Source organism: Centruroides sculpturatus, unplaced genomic scaffold (genome assembly GCF_000671375.1).
Source record: "Centruroides sculpturatus isolate CEXI.00-Female unplaced genomic scaffold, Cexi_2.0 scaffold155, whole genome shotgun sequence".
Lineage (NCBI taxonomy): Eukaryota > Metazoa > Arthropoda > Arachnida > Scorpiones > Buthidae > Centruroides > Centruroides sculpturatus.
Genome location: NW_019384386.1, coordinates 609,375 through 633,116, shown reverse-complemented (window position 1 = coordinate 633,116; position 23,742 = coordinate 609,375). Strand labels below are relative to the sequence as shown.

Below are 23,742 nucleotides of genomic sequence, written 5' to 3'. Positions count from 1 at the left end.
GATGATTATTCAGAGAAACTCATAAATGTAATCGACGAAGAGTGAATTTGACTGTTAAGAATTGGCAAAAAAGGTTCCCACTAATTATCCAGCTATACATGAACAAATTATGTTGCCGATTTTACAAGATTTTTACTTGAAGTTTAAAATGCCAGTAATTTTTGCAGATCAATGTGTGCATTTATGTGAATTTGATATTTTATTTGTGATTAAACGATATAAAATTATAATTGTATTAATAAATCTAGATTTATTATATGTCTCTTTAATCTGAATTAGTAAAAATGGTAGACTTTCTCTCAGCTATAAGGTTAGGTACGCCTTTATTGCAAATCACAAATGCATTTCGGGCCTGTATGAGCCCCTCTTCAGTGTAAATGCTACACATATAGAGCATAAAAAGTAAAAAATAATTAATTTACAAATTTTTCACAATAAATAAATCCTTTTTATATACCTCAGAAGACAGAGTAATGCTTTTCTAATTGTATGACTCTCACAATGATATTTTATATAATCCAAACAAAACACACGGATGTGTATTAAATGACACTATTAGGTACAATTGTGTTTTTTTGGATTATATAAAATATCATTGTGAGAGTCGTACAATTAGAAAAGCGTTACTCTGTCTTCTGAGGTATGTAAAAAGGATTTATTTATTGTCTGTAAAAATCATCTGCGTGTGAAAAATTTGTAAATTAATTAATTTTTTACTTTTTATGCTTTATATGTGTAGCATTTACACTGAAGAGGGTCTAATATAAGCCCGAAATGCATTTGTGATTTGCAATAAAGGAGTACCTAACCTAATAGCTGAGAGAAAGTCTACCATTTTTACTAATTTGGATTAAAGAGATATATACTAAATCTACGTATTCATCAGCTACCACACCAGATATTAATAAATCTAATTTTCTTTATTTTGATCTTTAAAGTCACCCCTTGTCCTATATGCAAGATTGTCTTATATCCGAGTAAATATGGTATATCTTTATAAAAATAGTAATAGTATATTAAGTCTATTGCATTCCTCCATTTTATGTGTAACAAACATACAAAAAAAATTATGAAAAATTAAAAGTTTAATACAGTAGAGCATTGATTATCTGAATGTCGATCAACCAAAACGTGAATTAACCGAACGCTTTTCAGTCAGCAAATTTAAATTTCTGCTAGTGCTGCAATCTTTGGCTATGTCTTGGGCTACTCCAATATTATTTTTTTTGGTGTGCGTGTTTTAGCTGGTAGCACTGGCACGACCATGAGAATGTACTTAAGGATGTGCCAGGATTTGAACAAATTTCAACATGAGATAGGTTAATATATTTTTTCCCTACATAATCGGTTATCCGAAAAATCAATTTTCCGAACAACCCCAGTCCCCAACTGATTCGGATAATTGATGCTCTACTGTACTTTCTTAATCTACTGAAACAGAGCTTTCAGAACAACTTCAACTTAATATAAATATTGCATATACTCAGGTCTTTTGTACAAAATTAATTTTTCCTAACTTACTTTAAAGTAGCTAATTTACAAAATAACACAACAATCATCGTAAACTGGTGTTGGTGGCTGTGGCATCAAATGTGCTGGTGGATCTGCATAGTAACCATCCAAATATAATCTAAAAACATAAATCCAATGTTCGTTGAACTCGGAACGATTATATGTAAAAGTGGTTTCAATTCCATGCCTGGCTTCTCCGCCTGTTCTTAATCTCATTGCGGCAGTTTCTGCACTCAATACACGAGCCCCTAAATAAAAACTTTAATTGGTTATTAAAACTTTCAAGTTTAGACACATTACAAAAAGGTATACAAATATTACCTGTTAATTCGACCCATCTCTTCAATCTTTCTTTTACCATTCTCAAATCTTCATATTCTTCAGAAAATGCAGCATGAGCTACTTGATAAGGAATAATAGTTTTGCAATTTAAATGAAGAGGAGGTGGAAGTGCATTTATCTCAGAACATTTTGTATAGGTCACTCGTAATATTCTCACATAGTAGGTATTTCTATCTCCATGTTCTGTATAACTCATTCGTTGTGTATCTATAACACCATCTACAACAGTTTTAAACAAGTTTAAAAATCACATTCAAAAAACTCAATTGCATTCATGTATCTATATATAAAAATTAAAATATTCTAACCATCTATCCAGATCTTTACTTTATACAAACTTAAGTACAGATAAGGAGATATGCATACAAGAAATATTTACGCAGATAATGCATATTGATGTACACCTTGCCAAAGATTGCTAGAACACCATCATATAACTCATCTCTAAAGTGAAAACATGACATGAATACTATGCGCTGTAAGCTAGAACGTCTAGATAATATTAAAAACATAAGATTTTTAAATTTCCTAGGAAATTTTACATCTTATGTTCTAATTCAGGAATTATAAGATGAATGGTAATAAATTTATAAATTATAGCTTTATAATATCTGACTCAATTTTTTCCTTTTATCTATTTTTTCAACAGCAAAATAACAATAATAATAAAGTCTAAAAACAAACATCTTCAATGTAAGAAAGCTGTTGTAAGCAATCTACAATTTACGTGGTTTTGTTGTACATGCCATATTAATCTATCAATGTCGCATTCATTCTCACCTTCTATTGGCTATCAATTTTCATTTTTAAATACAACAACACAAAATAACCATTTTAAATTTTGATTTTCTGGAACTATATTAGGGTAACAAAATTCTTATGTTTCAGTAATACTTTTCTGCAAGTGGAACTGTGGCTTTTATTTGGTGTAAATAATTAGTATATGTTAAAATCAATAATCAGTTTCAAAATAATTTTCTGAGATTATGTAGAGGAAGAATTACCAGATCTTAATGGCTTTCAAAGTACAAGTTCAAGTAAAGCCTGATTTAGGCAAAGCATAACAAGCCAATATTTATTGTACTTGTGACTAAAATTTGTTTGAACACTTAGCTTAAACAATCCCACTTCCATGTAGCATCAAATGTCAATACATGTTCAACTAAGTCACAGATAATCAGAAAACTTGGATTCACACAACTTCCATAAAAATACAAGATGTGTGCATTTTAAAATACACACATCATTGTACGAAATACAGTGGGTACATGATCAAAGAACTGTGTGAACAATTTCAGATATAAACTTATCAACTGATAAGTTTATATCTGGAATTGTTAACATCAAAACTATTATTAAAAAAGGTTTATGAGGGATGCTTACAAATATTCCTTGAACAATTAAGTAAATTATGTTAAAGATAATGAAAATCTTTAGAATGATGATGTGTTTCATTGTTATTAAATATTATCTTATATATATATATATAGTAGATTGAATAAAGTTAAAATATCTCTAAGATCAATCTTCTTAATAATTTGTTTTTAAGAGACTTCTCACTGTTATAAGTACATGCTCATAAGCTTTTACAGTCACTTTTGAATTGTCCAAGAAGAATTTCATTATTTATATTATTTTCAACTGATAGTGTGGGATTACACACAACACAATGTTAGCTGCTTTACACTTTGTCTAGATCAAGCTTAAGAATATTTATTATTATTAAAGTTTGGATTGATGTACAGAAAAACAATGACAGTCTATTTTGTCATCTTGGAATTCTTGAAAGTCCTTTCAATAGCAATCAATTGTAAATGTTATTCCTGTTTCCCATAAAAATAAACATTCTAAATTTTAAAACTGAGTTGATATATAAAAAATTTTTGTTTTCTTTTGCAAATACCCATAGACATAACAGCTAACTATGCACTTTTGTAGTTTCAAGAAAAATTATCTTGGCAAATGAAAGTGGCAAAAAAATTTTCACATTTTTAAAAAATGCTCTTGATAATAAGTTTATGAAAAAATAAAGATGTCAAATGAGGTTGAATGAGTAATTGTGAGTTAGAATCATGGAAATCCATATCATTGCATTATTGACATCAGCCTTCAAACAGCTGTGGGTTATCCACATAAAATTATATTACATACTTTTAAAATAAAATTACATACTTTTTCTTCCTTTCCATTTGTTAGAGATTAAAATATGAAAAAATAACTTATGTGATGAGATTAAAGTTGACACATTACTTTGGGTACATTCGTAAAGTCGAACGAGTTAAATGAGAATGACGTCATCGTTATTTTTATTTCGTTAGACTTTTTGAACGATTCGTTTATAACTAAATGGATGTTTCTAAAATTGAAGATATGAATGCTGCTAGTAAAGCCTTATCCAAAATATTTTTCTTATATTGCTTCGGGTGAACAATTATTTCAATCATTTTACCTTTTAGTTCACAATTTAAACACTTTTGAGTAGATTTAGAAACATCGATATCATCGGGCCATTTTCTTAACAAAGTAAACTAACTCTTTCCTTCGTGAGCATCATTAGAGTTTTGTTTGAAATGTCATCACCACAGAGCATGCACACTGAGCAAGATTACTACTACTAAAACGATTTGTTACTAATGCATTTAACCTCGTTTGACTTTACAAACACCCTTTATCTAGTCAGTTTTACTATAATAATGAATATAATAAAAAGTAAATGAATGTACAGTAAAATTGACCAAATAAAATAATGTGTCACTTTTAATGTACATTCATTTACTTTTCAGTATCATTTCATTGCATGTATATGTTGTTAATTTCAATTCATTATAAAAACAATAACAATACATTTTTTTGATTTGTTTAACTAACTGTAAATATGCATTAAACTAAAACTAAATATCCAGCAATGAGTTGCATAACTTTCTCAGCAAGATTTAAAAATTGTGTGTGATGCCATCTGTTACGAGATTTTATTAAAAAAGCTTTTATATTATTAATTATTTTTAAATGGTAAAGAGCTTAATTTTGAGGATAGANTGGGTACATTTGTAAAGTAGAATGAGTTAAATGAAAATAACATCATTATTCTTATTTCATTAGACTTTTTGAACGATTCGTTTATTGCTAAATGGATGTTTCAAAAATTGAAGATATGAATGTTGCTAGAACAGCCTTATCCAAAATATTTTTCTTAGATTGCTTCGAGTGGACAGTTATTTCAATCATTTCACCTTTTAATTCACAGTTTAAACACTCGAGTAGATTTAGAAACATTGATATCATCAGGCCATTTTCTTAACGAAGTAAACTAACTCTTTCCTTCGTGAGCGTCATCAGAGTTTTGTTTAAAACGTCATCAAAAGTAAATATCCAGCAATGAGTCACATAACTTTCCCAGCAAGATTTAAAAGTTGTGTGTGATGCCATCTGTTAAGAGACTTTATTAAAAAAAACTTTTATATTATTAATTATTTTAAAATGGTAAAGAGCTTAATTTTGAGGATAGATATGAGTATTATAAAACATTGTAAATGCTAATAACAAGAAAAATCTTCATTAAGTCTAACTCCAATAGAGATACAACACATGATTCCTTCTATTTCCCCACCTTTTCAATTTTTAACCACCAAAATTTAATAGCATCAAATGTCCTAACACACAAACTATCCTGCAAAATTTCAAAAATTTTCAACAAAAGGCACAGGATCTTACTCAAAAGTCAAAACAAAATATCTTTATTTTGACTTTTGGCTAAGATCTCTATTTTCTAATCAGAAACTACAGTAGTATAATAAGTCCTATCAATAAACAAGGTCCATGTAGTTTTACATTTCTGTGTATATTATACACAGAAATGTAAAACAGTAAGGACATAGAGGTAAAACAAATTAATATTTTGTTCTATTGACGAAGCTTGTGTACAGAGCCATTTTACTACAATTTTAAGTATGGCACATATTAATGCTTACAGCAATATTTAAACAGTGAAGAATCTATAAAAGAAGGTCAACTCTGCTGTGTGATCTCATTTTCCTATGATGTACACTATGAAGATCAATTTTTGATGGCAATCTTCTATTTTTGAATTCTTAAATTAAATTTCAGTCAAGAGTAATTTATTACACTACTCACAAGTATATGTAGACTGTATATTGTAATTTTTACGATATACAGTCTACGAAGAGATTGAGTATGGCAATGCCGGCCAAAAGGTATCGAATTGTAATTTATTGTTATATAATTTAACAATGCTTTTTAAGATAGTATATACTGTACTTAATGAGAAGGTTCTAGCAAATCCCATATTCTGACAAATAGCAACTACTAAATACTGGTTAACATGGTCTATAAGGTTAAGAAGGCATCCAGTCCACCAATGAACAAGCTTATATATTTCAAATTGGTGTGTTCCATCTTGTACAGTTCAAATTTGGAATGTTAATAGTTTGAAGATGTCCATTTAACCACTCTGCAGTGATTGATGGATATACCCGTCAAGGGTGATCACGTGGTACTGGAGAACAATGTCTATATCCGCCAAAAAATTTTAGCCAAAAATTACCGTGAAAAAAAATTCACATAAAAAGGAATTATGTGACAATAAAGAAAGATTTTTTCTTTACTAGACGTAAATGTTTAAAAAATTTTTTTGAATTGGAAACGAGACAAACGCATGGGAAAATTCTTAAAAAATTTCCCACATTTATTCTCCATACGTTGTGATAGTGTCATACAGTCGACCCCCCCTATAATTAAGGTCCCTATAATTACAATTCCTATAAAACTACGAAAAAATTGCTACCGTTATCCATAAAAAATAGTAAAAGTTCCCTATAAACACCTCAAATGTCATCGGGCAGCCAAACTACTTTCCCGCCGTCCGTAGCGCCAACTACGGAGAGATTTTTATCGTCTGGACAGTATTATTTAAATTATATATAAATTAGGTACTGTACATATAATTATATATTAATTATATATAAATTAGGTACTNCAAACTCAATTTAGCCGCTCCGTAGCGTGGCGCAGGACAAAGGAAAGTAGTTCGGCTGCTCATCCACTATTGGTCCAGATTCTTTCAATTTTGTTGCGAAACGACGTTATAGGAGGTACTTTATACGAATGTTGCTACAATTTTTTCGCTACGTTATAGGAATTGTCGTTATAGGAAAGTGCGTTATAGGGGGGTCGACTGTACTGTACTTAAATGAGAAGGTTCTAGCAAATCCCATATTCTGACAAATAGCAACTACTAAATACTGATTAACATGGTCTATAAGGTTAAGAAGGCATCCAGTCCACCAATGAACAAGCTTACATATTTCAAATTGTTGTGTTCCATCTTGTACAGTTCAAATTTGGAATGTTAATTAATAGCTTGATGATGTCCATTTAACCACTCTGCAGTGATTGATGGATATACCTGTCAAGGGTGATCGCTTGGCACTGGAGAACAATGTCCATATCTGCCAAAAACTTTTAGCCAAAAATTACCATGAAAAAAATTTACATAAAAAGAAATTATGTGACAATAAAGAAAGATTTTTTCTTTACTAGACGTAAATGTTTAAAAAATATTTCCAAATCAGAAACAAGACAAATGCGTGGGAAAATTCTTAAAAAATTTCCCATGTTTATTCTCCACTACATTGTGATAGTGCCATATTTGTCTAACCCCCTACAAAGGTTAACATGCAGGAAAATGTTCATTAATGCGAGTTTTTTGCATTTCTGTTGGTTTTTGATTTTTCTAATAGTAGTTTATCATATTTTGACAGTTGAAAGGACTAAAATTTTATTAGCTTTAATACTAAAATATGTAAAGAAATTATATTTTACTATAACTTACCATATTTCATCTTTAATTCCAATGATTGGGCATTGCAATATCTGATACATCTTTGTGCTGCACACCACTGAGATGCCATTTTAACAACATTGGAAAAAGGTTCATATTCTGGTTTGGAAAGTAATCCTCCTTCATATATTGTTCGAGGAACGAAATCTGCTATACCTATTAAAATTATTATTATGATTATTATTCTTTTATAAGTTAAAACTGTTAAAAATTAATGATTATTATTAACTAATCAATATACTGTAACAACAGTGATACACAATGAGAGTATAATTTGCAGGTTAACCTTGAACAGGCAACTAAAAGTTACAGATGTTTGAAAGTTGCTCACATACATATAACAATAATGAATGAGTATGTGCCTCAATGTTCCAAAGACAAGAGCCAATCAAACATTTTGTTGCTTTGAATTACATACCTATCAGTAGCAGGATATCCAACATTTGTTTCTGAGAAATGATCAGATGCAACTCACACTTTGTCAGTGGACACATGATCATCATTGAATAACTCAGAAATGATGTTACCTTCAGACACAAGTTGTGAAGTATGTCAACATTCACAGTTCAATTTTTGACTATTCATTGAGAATGTAATAAATATATAATTCATTATTATTGTATATATTTGAGCGATTTTCAAATAACTAAATCTCTGAAACTACTAAGAATAACACCCATGTTTATGCAGTTCTTTTGTTTACAATGCTCATACCATTCTTCTCCCGACTCACTCTGTAGAAAATTTATAATTCAAATAAAAAATTTACACTTACCAATTTGTTCTCCTTCTGGTACACCAAGTTCAAAAAATATTCTTATAACAAACAAAAATTTTTTTGCATGTTCTCCATTCACTGACCAGTTTGAACGATCCGGATCAAATACTGACCACGACGACAGTTTCATTTCTTGAGATTCAATAGAAATAATTCTTCCTAATTAAAAACATTTTGTTATAATCAAATTTTTTAATTTTTACATTAACAATTTAAATATCACAAAAATTTAATATGCAACTGAATAATTCAGTATGCTACATAGTCACGTAATATAGTTAATGCAGTCCAAATTTATTTGATGAGAAAAAACAGAGCTCTAAAAATAAACACTTCTGATTTAATTAAATGCTTTTTTGCAAAATAAAAAATTGGAAACATTTTTAAAATTATATACAGTAAAACCTCCATTAATGGACACACAAATAGTGGACACCTCTACTTAACGGACATTTTTACAATCTCCAGACATTTCAAACAGGACATCTGTTATATTATTTACATCTAAATAATGGATGCCGTCATCCATAAAACCAACTGTATGAAAATGCAATGTCTCACCTTCAATATTCTGAAAGAATTAATTAAAAATGAAATATTTTAAAGTGAAAAACAAAGAATCAATTCAAATACTCTTTCAGACGATGAATTTTGACCATAGGCATCAAATAAAGACTGGCTTAGAATAGGAATAGGGAAAGTTATAAAAAGTCAAATACTCTTTATCTGTTAGAGAAGTTTAATCTGGTTACGTTGTCAATCACCATTTATCATATACATATTAATGCTATTAAACTTCTGTCTTATTGTTAGAATTAAGCTTATGGTACGAAAAAAACTATAAACTTTTCTGAAGTTATTCATTTGATAAGAACTGTAATATCTTGACTGATCAAATACACATCTCTCAACATACTTTCTTGTATGCTACTGCTGAAGTTGAAGGATTTTTATTTTAATGAGAATCACAGGAACTTGCATCCATCTTTGTTCTGATTCAAAGACAGATTCAAGTGTTTAATGCAAAACAAAGAAATGAGTCACAGTAACCACTTTCCCAGAATAAGAATGAGTGTAAATGAGCAAGATGCTGTAAGATGATGAAATCTTACAAAAATGACAAGAATTTAGCAAACAATTAAGAATTTTTATTTAAATATTGTTTTTCAAATTGCCAATAGCATAAATTTGAAAGGTGCATGTAGAGAGTCTGCATATAACAGGATTATACTGTGTGTGTGTGTGGGGAGTGTTTATATCATCATCATCAATGGATCATCATGCTAACAACTCTGAAAAGTGAAATCCCTTTACAGAAATATAAGAATGATGATGGAAAGGTTAGTGTTTGGATATTCTCACAATTCAGGCCTAGCACTAAGGAACCATGGTTCAAGTCCAGATTAGATCCTCTAAAATTTTATATTAAATTAAAAACAATACTTTTCAAAACATTTTGCGCATCTCTAACTTTTCATAAATAAGTAAATGTATATTATAAAACTACTGATTTATACCTATTGTTATTTAAGTACAACTGTATTCTTAATCTTCTATAAAATGGTAATGCTTATAAAAATATATTAAACTAGCAGACTCCACCACGCGTTGTTGTGGCTCAAAATGTATCTATTTATAACACTTCCCCATGGGGGGGAATTTTTCAAAAAATTTCTTCTTAGTGTACATTCTCTTGACGTACCCTATTAAAACGCAAAAAACCGCATCTAAAATAGTATAAATAGAAGCAGAGTTCTTTANAAATTGGAAATATTTTTAAAATCATATACAGTAAAACCTCCATTAATGGACACTCACAAATAGTGGACACATGTACTTAACGGACATTTTTACAATCTCCAGACCCTTCAAATAGGACATCTGTTATATTATTTACATCTAAATAATAGATGCCATCATCCATAAAACCAACCGTATGAAAATGCAATGTCTCACCTTCAATATTCTGAAAGAATTAATTACAAATGAAATATTTTAAAGTAAAAACAAAGAATCAATTCAAATACTCTTTCAGACGATGAATTTTGACCATAGGCATCAAATAAAGACTGGCTTAGAATATGAATAGGGAAAGTTATAAAAAGTCAAATACTCTTTATCTGTTAGAGAAGTTTAATCTGACTACGTTGTCAATCACCATTTGTCATATACATATTAATGCTATTAAACTTCTGTCTTATTGTTGGAATTAAGCTTATGGTACAAAAAAAACTATACACTTTTCTGAAGTTATTCATTCAATAAGAACTGTAATATCTTGACTGATCAAATACACATCTCTCAACATACTTTCTTGTATGCTATTGCTGAAGTTGGAGGACTTTTATTTTAATGAGAATCAAAATCCTTTTACAGTAAAATCCTTTTACAAGTGAAATCCTTTTACAGAAATATAGGAATGATGATGGAAAGGTTAGTGTTTGGATATTCTCACAATTCAGGACTTGAACCATGGTCCCTAACACTGAGGGACCATGGTTCAAGTGCAGATTAGATCCTTTAAATGGATTTTAATTCACAATTTAAACACTTGAGTAGATTTAGAAACATCGATACCATCGGGCCATTTTCTTAACGAAGTAAACTAACTCTTTCCTTCATGAGCGTCATTAGAGTTTTGTTTGAAATGTCATCACCGCAGAGCATGCACACTGAGCAAGATTACTACTTTTCAAACGATTTGTTACTAATGTATTTAACTCGTTTGACTTTACAAACGTACCCTTTATCTAATCAGTTTTACTATAATAATGAATATAATAAAAAGTTTAAAGTAAAATTTAATTTTACATTAAATTAAAACCAATACTTTTCAAAACACTTTGCACATCTCTAACTTTTCATAAATAAGTAAATGTATATTATAAAACTACTGATTTATACCTATTGTTATTTAAGTACAACTGTATTCTTAATCTTCTATAAAATGGTAATGCTTATAAAAATATATTAAACTAGCAGACTCCACCACGCGTTGTTGTGGCTCAAAATGTATCTATTTATAACACTTCCCCATGGGGGGGAATTTTTCAAAAAATTTCTTCTTAGTGTACATTCTCTTGACGTACCCTATTAAAACGCAAAAAACCGCATCTAAAATAGTATAAATAGAAGCAGAGTTCTTTATTGTAAGCCTTAATCCTAGCCATCTCCCTTCAGTAGGGGGAATTTTGACACATATATTATATAAAAACACGTGCATATTCGAATGCAGCGTTGTGTCAAAATTTCAAAGGAATCGGTAGGAACAAACGAACATTACATTTTTATTTATATAAATAGATAGATGACTATCTGCTTTAGTTCATTTTCACAGAAAAGCAAACTTAGGGCGTCGTACTCATAGCGCCATCTGTTGGACATAAAAGCCTTAACCTAGATTATATATTTTAATTTATATGAATGTTTAATGGAATAATATACAGCCTATGTCCACCCTGAGGTTCCATTCTAAATATTGGTGAAAGAATTTTTGAAATCGGATGAGTAGTTTCGGAGATTACCTGCTGCAAACAAACTTACATACATACATACATACATACATACATACATACTTACAAACATTACCTCTTTATAATATTAGTATAGATGTAAGTATGAATCATATCAAATTTTATTTTTATTCATTAAATAAATATAAAAATGTCATTTAATCATAATTAAATACTTTATAATTATTTTGGACGACTCTAGTACAGTAGTTCTCCAACTTTTTTTTGCTTGTGGCACACTGTGATAAATATTTTTAACTTTGTGTACAAAATTAAAAAATATGTTAATATATTTTAAATTGTAAACAGATTGTACTATAATAAATGTATCTATAAACCTAACCTAGCTATCAGTTTATCACATATGTAAAAAATCTCTGTATAAACACTAGTTTACCTACCTCTAATTTTTACCTATTAAACTAATAGGTAAAAATCAGATTTTGTAACTATGACATATATAATTCTGAATGATTTGATATGGAATATCTTGTGTATACAACATAAAGACATTAGAAATTTTTAAGTTGTATTGTTATCTTTTATATATATAATAAATGTAATTTAATTAAAAAAATAACATTTTTAACATGGTAAGGAATATTTACACACAACAGCAGTCTGTTTTTACTTTAGTGTTTGAAAGAGTACTCTAAAGATATTCTGACCTCTTATAAGGTCATTATATTTATAATAAAATAGCATTAAGTTTATGGGAGATTGGCTAGGACCTTTCCTTGTTCATTGTATTCACAGACATTGTTATCAGAATTAATATATTCCAAAGTTTAGATGTTACATTTATAAAAAAAAAACTTTGCTTACTGTAATCAATATTTCAGTTTTAGTTATTATCATCTTCATACATAAATAGGCATTTTATAAATATGCTATGACTATAGTTAATTGTACATTTTTGTCAATTTTCAGAAATGCTTTAAAATTATTATTACTACTATATTACATAGAAACAAAATCAGAAAATTATCAGAATATGCATATGTGAGAGGCCGAGGGCTCAGAAAGTAACAATTTAAAGCCCTTCTTTCGGAGACAGTCTGGTGAAGACCTCTCACTTTGTCACTGGATGGCTAGGAGAGCTATAAATCGAGTGGGGAGATTGCAGATAAGTCAATAGGGTCCATTCTCCAAAATAAATAGGTTGAGAGGTTAACAAATGACAAAAGTTTAATATAGATCAAAAGAGGTTAAAAAATAAAACAGAGTCAAAATAAATCAGTCTGAAGTAAAGGTCTGGGAGTCTAATTTGTAATTTAATGAAGTTTTCAGAATTAGTTTATGGAAAGCTGTTTAATTTATTAATTAAAATATAAATACTTTTTGAATAGATAAGTAATGGCTGAAGATCATATCAGAAGGCAATAAAAAATTATACAGGGTGATTCAGCTATGTATAAACTTCTGGGAGAGATAAGTTGAACAAAAATAAATCAGAATCATATAGCAATGTTGAGTCGGAAACACCATCTTCATGCAGTACATATTGTTGTTCAGCCACAAGACTGCTTATATGTTCTTTCAGGATACTGTCCGTAGTAAACCTCATTGGTCTGCAAGATCACTGGACTTAACATGTCCTGATTACTTCTTCTGGGATTATATGAAAGCACTAGTGTACAATACCCCAATTGAAAGTGATGAGGACCTTGTAGCATGCATATGTAGCTGCATCAGAAGTCCAAGACACACCAGGCCCTTAGTCTCGAGTTTTTCATGTTGTACTCAAACTGATGTCATTATACTCAAACTGATGTCATTACACTTACTCAATTACACTCACTCATTATACAGTTATGACTCACATAACTGGTAGTCTCGAGTTAGACCCTTCGAGCGAACTCGAAAGGTGAGTAGAAATATATCATACTCACTCGGTTGCGTGTCATTAAGCATGATGGGATTATTTACAATGCATCTGGGTTTGTGACTATAATAATTCGACCAATCAACTTAACTGTAACAAGTTGTACACAAATGAACATGAATTAGTTTACACGTGCTACAGTTAAAAATTGTCTTATAGCAATATAGTATTCAGAAACAAAATGAAAACCTCCAATGTTTTATTTTAAAAGTGAAGAACAAAAAGAAATATTAGTAACATATGTATAAAATAATAAGAAAACGAACAGTGGAAAATTCGACAACAAATTTACAAGAAAAAGACAATTTGCTTTGTGGAAAGAATTAGTTGAAAAATTAATTGCATGTGTTGGAGCTAAAAATCCGTTATGTAATGGAAAATGTATTTTAATTTAATCCTTTTTTCATATAGTTTTCTTCCTTGGTCTATTTCTTAAATTGTTTTGTCTATTAAGATTATTTATTAATCAGAACTTAACACTTCTGATTAATGAATAATCTTAATATAGTGTCTACACTTTTAATAATTTATACATATAATTTACTATCATTTTAATACTCTTTTCAATGAATTAGATACTTCTTTTTATTTTTGGAAAAATTTGCTGTATAATTTTATCAATTATGAATTAAAATTTTTTTATTAGTATTGACTTGACGCGAAAAGAAATGTCATCTACTTGTGGTCAAAAAATTCGTTGCCTTCTCAAACAACATCTTTCGGCTCTTTAACTCTACGATAGCAATAAGAATTGCGTATCCGTCAGCAATTTTCACTTTCGTGTAATGATCTCACATACTCGACTCAACATGAGTAGCAACTCACATGGTGAGATGGGAAAGCATGAGAGTTAGAACTCAAGACTACCGATTTGACGTCAGAGTGTGAGATGGTACCATGTGACACCTTCAACACGTTGGGAGTTGTAACACGAAAAGCCCGAGACTAAGGGCCCAGGAATTTTCCAAAATGTACATGAATCCATACACTGACAATGTCAAGCATGTGTTAGAGTTCACGATTGCAACTTTAAACACCTTCTATAACCTCAATGCATTTTGCAAATGTCTTATGAGTAATAAAAAGCATTTTGTTCTCTATGTGCTGCTCTTTCATTTCTTGTTCTCCCTGTACACTAGCACATGAAGATGGCATTTCTGACCAGGCATTGCTATATGATTATGATTTGTCTTTGTGCAACCTACCCCAACCAAAAGTTTGTACATACTTAGCTGAATCACCCTGTAGATTAAAAATCAGTAAAGAGTGATCTTAAAATGTACTTTTTGAAGAAACACTACTGCAGTGTTGCAATAACATTCCTCACTAATTAGCAAGAAGTTTTACTAGTTTTTCTATATGTTATTTAAACATGAATTTATAATAAAATATTACTCTTAAATCACTAACAGACTGAATCAATGAAATAATTGTCTTGTGAATCTTAAACTCAGGTATTTTGAGAACTATGAATATGTATACTTAAGTCTGAAAGTGATTACAATCAACAGATATTGTTATTACTTTATATATAATTTAATCTTCTTCTATCTTTACAGATTCTTACTCATACCTCTACCTTTTAAAAACTTTATTAAACATAATTAATGCTGTTGAAGCTTTTTAAAAAATATTTGAACCTCTACTTCCATGTCTTATAAAGTATATGTTTAATGAATTTCAATCATACCAGAAAATATTTTTTAAAATAATATATATCAACATTACCTGGAATTTTAAGTGAATAAGAATTGTTAAATCTATCCAGAACTTGATTTAATTTCTCATACTGAGCAGATCCAAACACTGGATTGTCTACTATATTTGGAATTAAATTACAATAACCAATTTTTTGAGGTGGTCTTTGTTCCAATCCATTTCGAACAACAAGCCATAATCTAAATTAAAAAATAGATATTAAATATTAGGTTATAAAATTAAGCTTTTTAATTTTAATTGTATTTGAGAACAATGAAATAAAAACCACTGAAAAATAAAGATCTTAAATGGTAACTTACACGAAATTTAATATGAAATTTATTAAAAAAGAAGATACCTAACTCAAAAGATGTACAATACAGTTAGAAGAGAGATGATAAAACAACAAGAACAGAGATAAGTAGGAAGACTCAAAATTAAATAACAAAAAATGTGTGTCTAGAGTTATGGATGGTGTTAATATTGGTTATTTCTATAATTTTGTTTCATCTGTAAAAATAAATCCTAGAATTTTTGTAAGTTTTAGCTATTCATTACAAGATTTATGTTTAATTAAATTTTCCACTACTGGTTTTGTTGTGGATTTTAAAGAATTAAAAGCTACTGGCATTTTTACATTAAATCTGACTTACAGAAACTGTAACCAATGTGTATCAATTGTTCATTCAACAACCTCAATCAATTGTTTGCTATTCGTTCCAGCTGTTATCCTGATGAAGAACCCAGAAGGGGTTATGAAAACGTTTGGTTGTTGAATGAACAATTGATACGCATAAGTTACAGGTTCTGTAAGTCAGATTTAATGTATTGTATACAACCCGATGTGCAGTTGATATTATATACTGGCATTTTTTCTCAGTGACATATTATACAAGGAGCATTTGCTGATATACGTTTTTTTGGAGGAAATGCAGTCTTCAGTCCTTATAATGGTTGATTATTGGTTACAAATTGACATAACATTAAAGAAAATATTGGGTAACTGACTGGGTAGAACAGAAAATTCAAACTGGAATTAAATTATGTCTTATATTAACTTTGAACAAATAATTAGTATTATTGTGACATCATCATTAATAAAAAAAAAAAAAAAACAGAATCGAGAATATTATTATTTCGATACTGATATTGATGTTTTTGAAAAAATTTACGAATTATGCTTTGCTTTGTTTTGTAAATAAGTCTTTACAAAGTTAACAAGTTTTTGTTTCAGAATTTATTTTAGATTGTATTATATAACTTTTCTTAAACTAAGNCTTTGACAATTTAGCTGGCAAAAGACACGAAAAATCGTCGATTCTTTCGTATTTGAAGCAATTTGGAAATCAAAGCGGAATAGAATTTAACATTAGTAAATAATATAAAATAAATATTGAAAATTATAACGAGATAGTTACGGTTAATAGATATAATATATCTAAATAAATAAATGTTATATGTTTTTATCAAAGCAAGAATTGGCATTTAGAGGGCATATGGAATATATTGGATCTAATAACAGAGGTAATTATATTGAACTTGTTTATTTATTAAGTACGTCAAATAAATAATCTATTAAAAATACATTTAAAGAAAGAATAAACTGATTGCCCCTGGAAGTCGGCTTCTTATAGAAACACAGCTTCCCTATCAACAAATGTACGGCACGCCTCTGTATTATAAGATTTATTAAATTGAATATTTTATTGTTGAAATGCTTTGAATCTCAAATAAATTGTTATTAAGTAAGGTTTTAAATCAAAATAATTAGATGTTTTTGAATTAAATGTTTAAAATAAATTTCGTGAGACCTCTTCCGAGAAACAAGAGGGTGCACCAATTCGACTTGCTCCAGGGCACTGAATATGTAGCTATGTCACTGCAAAGAAGATTCTGACCTCTTATAAGGTCATTATATTAATAATAAAATAGCATTAAGTTTATGGGAGGTTGGCTAGGACCTTTCCTTAATCATTGTATTCATAGACATTGTTATCAGAATTAATATATTCCAAAGTTTAGAAGTTATATTTATAAAAAAAACTTTGCATACTGTAATCAATATTTCAGTTTTAGTTATTATCATCTTCATACATAAATAGGCATTTTATAAATATGCTATGACTATAGTTAATTGTACATTTTTGTCAATTTTCAGAAATGCTTTAAAATTATTATTTCTACTATATTACATAGAAACAAAATCAGAAAATGATCAGAATATGCATATGTGAGAGGCTGAGAGCTCAGGAGGTAACAATTCGAAGCCCTTCTTTTGGAGACAGTCTGGTGAACACCTCTCACTTTGTCACTGGATGGCTAAGGAGGGCTATAAATCAAGTGGGGAGGCTGTGGATAAGTCAACAGGGTCCATTCTCCAAAATAAGACAGGTTGAGAGGTTAACAAATGACAAAAATTTAATGTAGAACAAAAGAGGTTAAAAAGTAAAACAGAGTCAAAATAAACCAGTCTGAAATAAAGGTCTGGGAGTCTAATTTGTAATCTAATGAAGTTTTCAGAATTAGTTTATGGAAAGCTGTTTAATTTATTAATTAAAATATAAACTTTATTATTGACTTTCTGAATAGATAAGTAATGGCTGAAGATCATATTAGAAGACAATAAATTATACGGTGTGATTCAGCTATGTACAAACTTCTGGGAGAGATAAGTTGAACAAAGATAAATCAGAATCAAGTTATTCTTTCAAACACCATAACAGTGTATTTCTATTNCACCATCACGATCAGTGTTGTCATCATGTCCATACGTTGATACATAGAGCGCGGTAGTGCAGTGTGTCGCCAACCGAATGGCCCTTTGACAGTACCAAGGGGCAGACACTCTTATGGGGATTTTTGTGATAGTTTTTTAACTCTCTGGTTGGTGGATGATACACCTGGAGCATTGGTGAGCATTCGTTGACACTTGTCGACAATCTTCGGGGGCTTGAGCATGTGACATATTTACTGTTAATGTACTAAATAATTGGGACATGTGTTTTATTGAAATAGAGGTGTTTGAATGGGTCACATTATTCAAAATCCTTTTGTGGGTGAAGGTAGAAGAAAGCTATATTTTTATTTTGAATCATTGGTCTGTAAGTATACTCGACAGTGAATTATTTGATGAAGTTTTGTGTGTAAAAAAAATATGTCACAAACAAAAAGATCGATGAATGGTGACAGAATAACAAGCTCTGCCATCAAAAGTGGGTTGAGATTTTTGAACATTTTACAGCAAAAGAAATTTCTTTCAAAAACATTTGTAAAACTGTAGAATTTTCTTTGTCTCCCTGGATCTAATGCCCCATCGAACGAATATTTTCATTGGTGAATAATATGTGGACAAATGAAAAAACCCACTTAAAAGTAAGCACGTTATTTCCGTCAAATAAAACTTTCAAATGAACTGTATGGAATTTTATGACTTTTTAAAGCGTGAACCAGTGCTATTAAAAAAAATTAATTCTACTGAAAGTATCAAAATTAATGTTATTTGAATCTTTACAATGTGTACATGTAATAAATGTTATAAGCTTATGAATTTTATAAGATTTTTTTATTTTCTTCGATATGTCCTTTATTTTCCCCCAAAAAATATGGTCACCGTAACAATATCCCAATTGAAAGTGATGAGGACCTGGTAGCATGCACCTAGAGCTGCTTCAGAAGTCCAAGACACACCAGGAATTTTCCAAAATGTACATGATCCATACACTGAAAATGTCAAGCGTGTGTTACAGTTCACGATTGCAACTTTGAACACCTGTAACCACAATGCATTTTGCAAATGTCTTATGAGCAATAAAAAGAATTTCGTTATCTATGTGCTGCTCTTTCGTTTCTTGTTTTCTCTGTACACTAGCACATGAAGATGGCATTTCTGACCAGGCATTGCTATATGATTATGATTTGTCTTTGTGCAACCTACTCCAACCAGAAGTTTGTACATACTTAGCTGAATCACCCTGTAGATTAAAAATCAGTAAAGAGTGATCTTAAAATGTATTTTTTGAAGAAACACTACTGCAGTGTTGCAACAACATTCCCCACTAATTAGCAAGATGTTTTACTAGTTTTTCTATATGATATTTAAACATGAATTTATAATAAAATATTACTCTTATATCACTAACAGACTGAATGAATGAAATAATTGTGTTGTGAATCTTAAACTCAGGTATTTGAGAACTATGAATATTTATACTTAAGTCTGAAAGTGATTACAATCAACAGATATTGTTATTACTTTATATATAATTTAATCTTCTTCCTTCTTTACAGATTCTTACTCATACCTCTATGTTTTAAAAACTTTATTAAATGTAATTAATGCTGTTGAAGCTTTTTAAAAAATATTTGAACCTCTACTTCCATGTCCTATAAAGTATATGTTTAATGAATTTCAATCATACCAGAAAATATTTTTTAAAATAATATATATCAACATTACCTGGAATTTTACGTGAATAAGAATTGTTAAATCTATCCAGAACTTGATTTAATTTCTCATACTGAGCAGATCCAAACACTGGATTGTCTACTATATTTGGAATTAAATTACAATAACCAATTTTTTGAGGTGGTCTTTGTTCCAATCCATTTCGAACAACAAGCCATAATCTAAATTAAAAAATAGATATTAAATATTAGGTTATAAAATTAAGCTTTTTAATTTTAATTGTATTTGAGAATTATGAAATAAAAACTACTGAAAAATAAAGATCTTAAATGGTAACTTACACAAAATTTAATATGAAATTTATTAAAAAAGAAGATACCTAACTCAAAAGATGTACAATACAGTTAGAAGAGAGATGATAAAACAACAAGAACAGAGATAAGTAGGAAGACTCAAAATTAAATAACAAAAAATGTGTGTCTAGAGTTATGGATGGTGTTAATATTGGTTATTTCTATAATTTTGTTTCATCTGTAAAAATAAATCCTAGAATTTTTGTAAGTTTTAGCTATTCATTACAAGATTTATGTTTAATTAAATTTTCCACTACTGGTTTTGTTGTGGATTTTAAAGAATTAAAAGCTACTGGCATTTTTACATTAAATCTGACTTACAGAAACTGTAACCAATGTGTATCAATTGTTCATTCAACAACCTCAATCAATTGTTTGCTATTCGTTCCAGCTGTTATCCTGATGAAGAACCCAGAAGGGGTTATGAAAACGTTTGGTTGTTGAATGAACAATTGATACGCATAAGTTACAGGTTCTGTAAGTCAGATTTAATGTATTGTATACAACCCGATGTGCAGTTGATATTATATACTGGCATTTTTTCTCAGTGACATATTATACAAGGAGCATTTGCTGATATACGTTTTTTTGGAGGAAATGCAGTCTTCAGTCCTTATAATGGTTGATTATTGGTTACAAATTGACATAACATTAAAGAAAATATTGGGTAACTGACTGGGTAGAACAGAAAATTCAAACTGGAATTAAATTATGTCTTATATTAACTTTGAACAAATAATTAGTATTATTGTGACATCATCATTAATAAAAAAAAAAAAAAAACAGAATCGAGAATATTATTATTTCGATACTGATATTGATGTTTTTGAAAAAATTTACGAATTATGCTTTGCTTTGTTTTGTAAATAAGTCTTTACAAAGTTAACAAGTTTTTGTTTCAGAATTTATTTTAGATTGTATTATATAGCTTTTCCTGAACTAAGTAAAGTTAATTTTATGTTAAGTATAAATGTTATGGCTTTATAAATAAACAGCTTTGATTTCTGAAACTGTCGTTCATAATTAAAATGTACCTTTACTAACCTATAATATCATTATCATCAAGCAAACATTCTTATCATTCCAGGAATGTCTGATCATTTCCAAGAATGTTACTAAAACTGAATAAAACATTTACAATTTTAGTTATCGTCACAATAAAATATTGTAGTTATATTAAAAAACAATACTTCTATGCATGTAATGTGAATTTAATTATAACAGTTACTAATGTTTTTATCTTCATTTTTGATGTATTTGATGTATCAACTAATCTTCATTTTTGATGTATTTGGCTTTAAAAAGATTTTATGTGTATTATTGTTGTTATTTTTTTAGATAATATTGATGAATATATATATACCTATACCATTGAATAAAGCAAAAAAACCACACTTTTACATTTTTTGGACATTTCATTAACTTTACAAAAATCATTCCCGAAATGACCATTTTTAGCAAAGGCTCTGTTGCAAAGCAATATTATAAAAAAGTAACAGATTCTATGCACTGCACTATCAAGTATTGTTTAAACAGAAATTTAGTGACAATATAAAGTAACTGTCATCATTAATGCTTGTAATATTTTTCATCATAAAACTAATCTGGAAACGTGCAGCCTTGGCAATTTTGAGCCATATCGTATTGGATTTTTGTGTTTTTATTCTAATATTTATCCTTGTTTCTCTAGTTCAGTGTTTCTCAAAGTGGGCGATAACGCCCCCTTGTGGGCGCTGGAGGCTTTCAGGGGGGCAGTAGAAGGCTCAAAGAGAATTGGGGGCGTTAAGGAAATCTAGAGGGGCGACGGCAGACAAATTCTATATATAAAAATTCGACGGAATATATATAAAATGTTGACATTTTATATATTTTTTATTTTTTATTGAAGGTCACAACTTGAATATTTCTAACACATTGACTTTTATTTTAGCTCAGCGTTTCTCAAAGTAAGCAATAACGCCCCCTTCTGGCGCGATGAATAGATCTATGATAGAGGCAGGGTATTGAACGGTGACCAAAGGCAAAATTGGGGCTGATAAGAGGAAACATTGCGTTTAATGGTTTCCAGATGATGAGAACAATGTACAGTAAGGGCACAAAGTGTGAGATTCATAGAAAAGTTTTCCTAAGAATATTTCCAATCCTTTTCTCACACAAGAGAAAATGGGTTAGGGGGCGTTGGGTATAACTTTACGGAACAAAGGGGGCGGTGGATCGAAAAAGTTTGGGAATCACTGCTCTAGTTCCTGTAACATTTATATATTTATATTGTTCTATTGAAATTATTTTTTAATTTATTACTTACTTTTTTAACTCTTTTTAAATTTTATTTATTGGATTTTCATTTAAAATACTATATTTATTGGTATTAATTACACTGTTATATTGTTCTTTGTTTGTAATGATTTCTTTTCTTTTATCTGCTTTTACACTAATCTTCAAACTGACTTAACAAACACAGATAATCAATGGATTAATCAAAGGAAAAAATTATATTAGTGTTAGATTTCAATTGTTAAGCAATGTAAAAGTAGACAAATTGATTAAACAAAATGAAGTGAAACATATATAAGTTAACAACAACAAGCATAAACATTTATTAATATCATGTAATGTTACATTAACAACCAAATTGCTAAATACTTCTGAACTGAAAACTATCTGAATAACACACTGTTTATATACCTCAGGATGCATCTATTTATTAAATCAGAAAGCTAATAATTATTATGATCATATTTAGATATACAATCAAATAAAGCAAAAGTATAATAACAACAAAAACAAAAACTTTATCCGCTATCCTAGCGGAACTTGTTATGAGAGAGATTGAGCATAGAACGTTCAATTTCCCGCTTGCCATTCATTACCCGAGGCTGTGTTTGCGTTATGTTGACGACATCCTCATAGCGTGGGAGGACACAGAGGAGTCGTTCCTCATCTTTATGCAACAACTCGCAAGTATATATCCTTCCATCAATTTCACTTGGGAGAAAGAAAGCGATGCGGAAGTAGTGTTCTTAGACTTGCATATACGTAAATTTGCGGAAGGACTACAATTCTCGGTCCATCACAAATCTGGCTTAGCTCCGCACATTATACCAGCTGAGGCTTTTCAGCCTTCTCGATACGTTAACACTGCCATTGCCTCCCTTGTCAGAAGGGCTTATTTACTGTCGTCTACGCAGGAGCTGATAAACATCGAGTTAGAAATCATCGATTTGGCGGTACGCGCTGTGGGCTTTTCGCGTGCAAAGTTTACGTATGTGCTCAATAAGGTAAAGAAAGCACTGTTTCCATGTACTACTTTATGCAGCAAAAGAGAGTCTTCAAAAGTTCAAGTAGCGTTGCCTTACCTTGGACCCATATCTTTACGTATCTGCAGAATCTTTAAGCAGCA

General features: G+C 29.7%; 1 protein-coding gene across 1 annotated transcript; it reads right to left on the bottom strand.

The window, feature by feature from the left end:
- Positions 1-824: 824 nt before the first annotated feature.
- Positions 825-23,709, bottom strand: LOC111618073. Its single transcript, XM_023359501.1, has 6 exons — positions 23,699-23,709; positions 20,041-20,210; positions 8,487-8,648; positions 7,703-7,867; positions 1,834-2,073; positions 825-1,760 (listed from the first exon to the last, which is right to left on the bottom strand). Exons 1-6 carry the CDS (start codon positions 23,707-23,709, stop codon positions 1,537-1,539), a joined length of 972 nt encoding a protein of 323 aa, XP_023215269.1. The 3' UTR covers positions 825-1,536.
- Between the last annotated feature and the right edge of the window lie 33 nt (positions 23,710-23,742).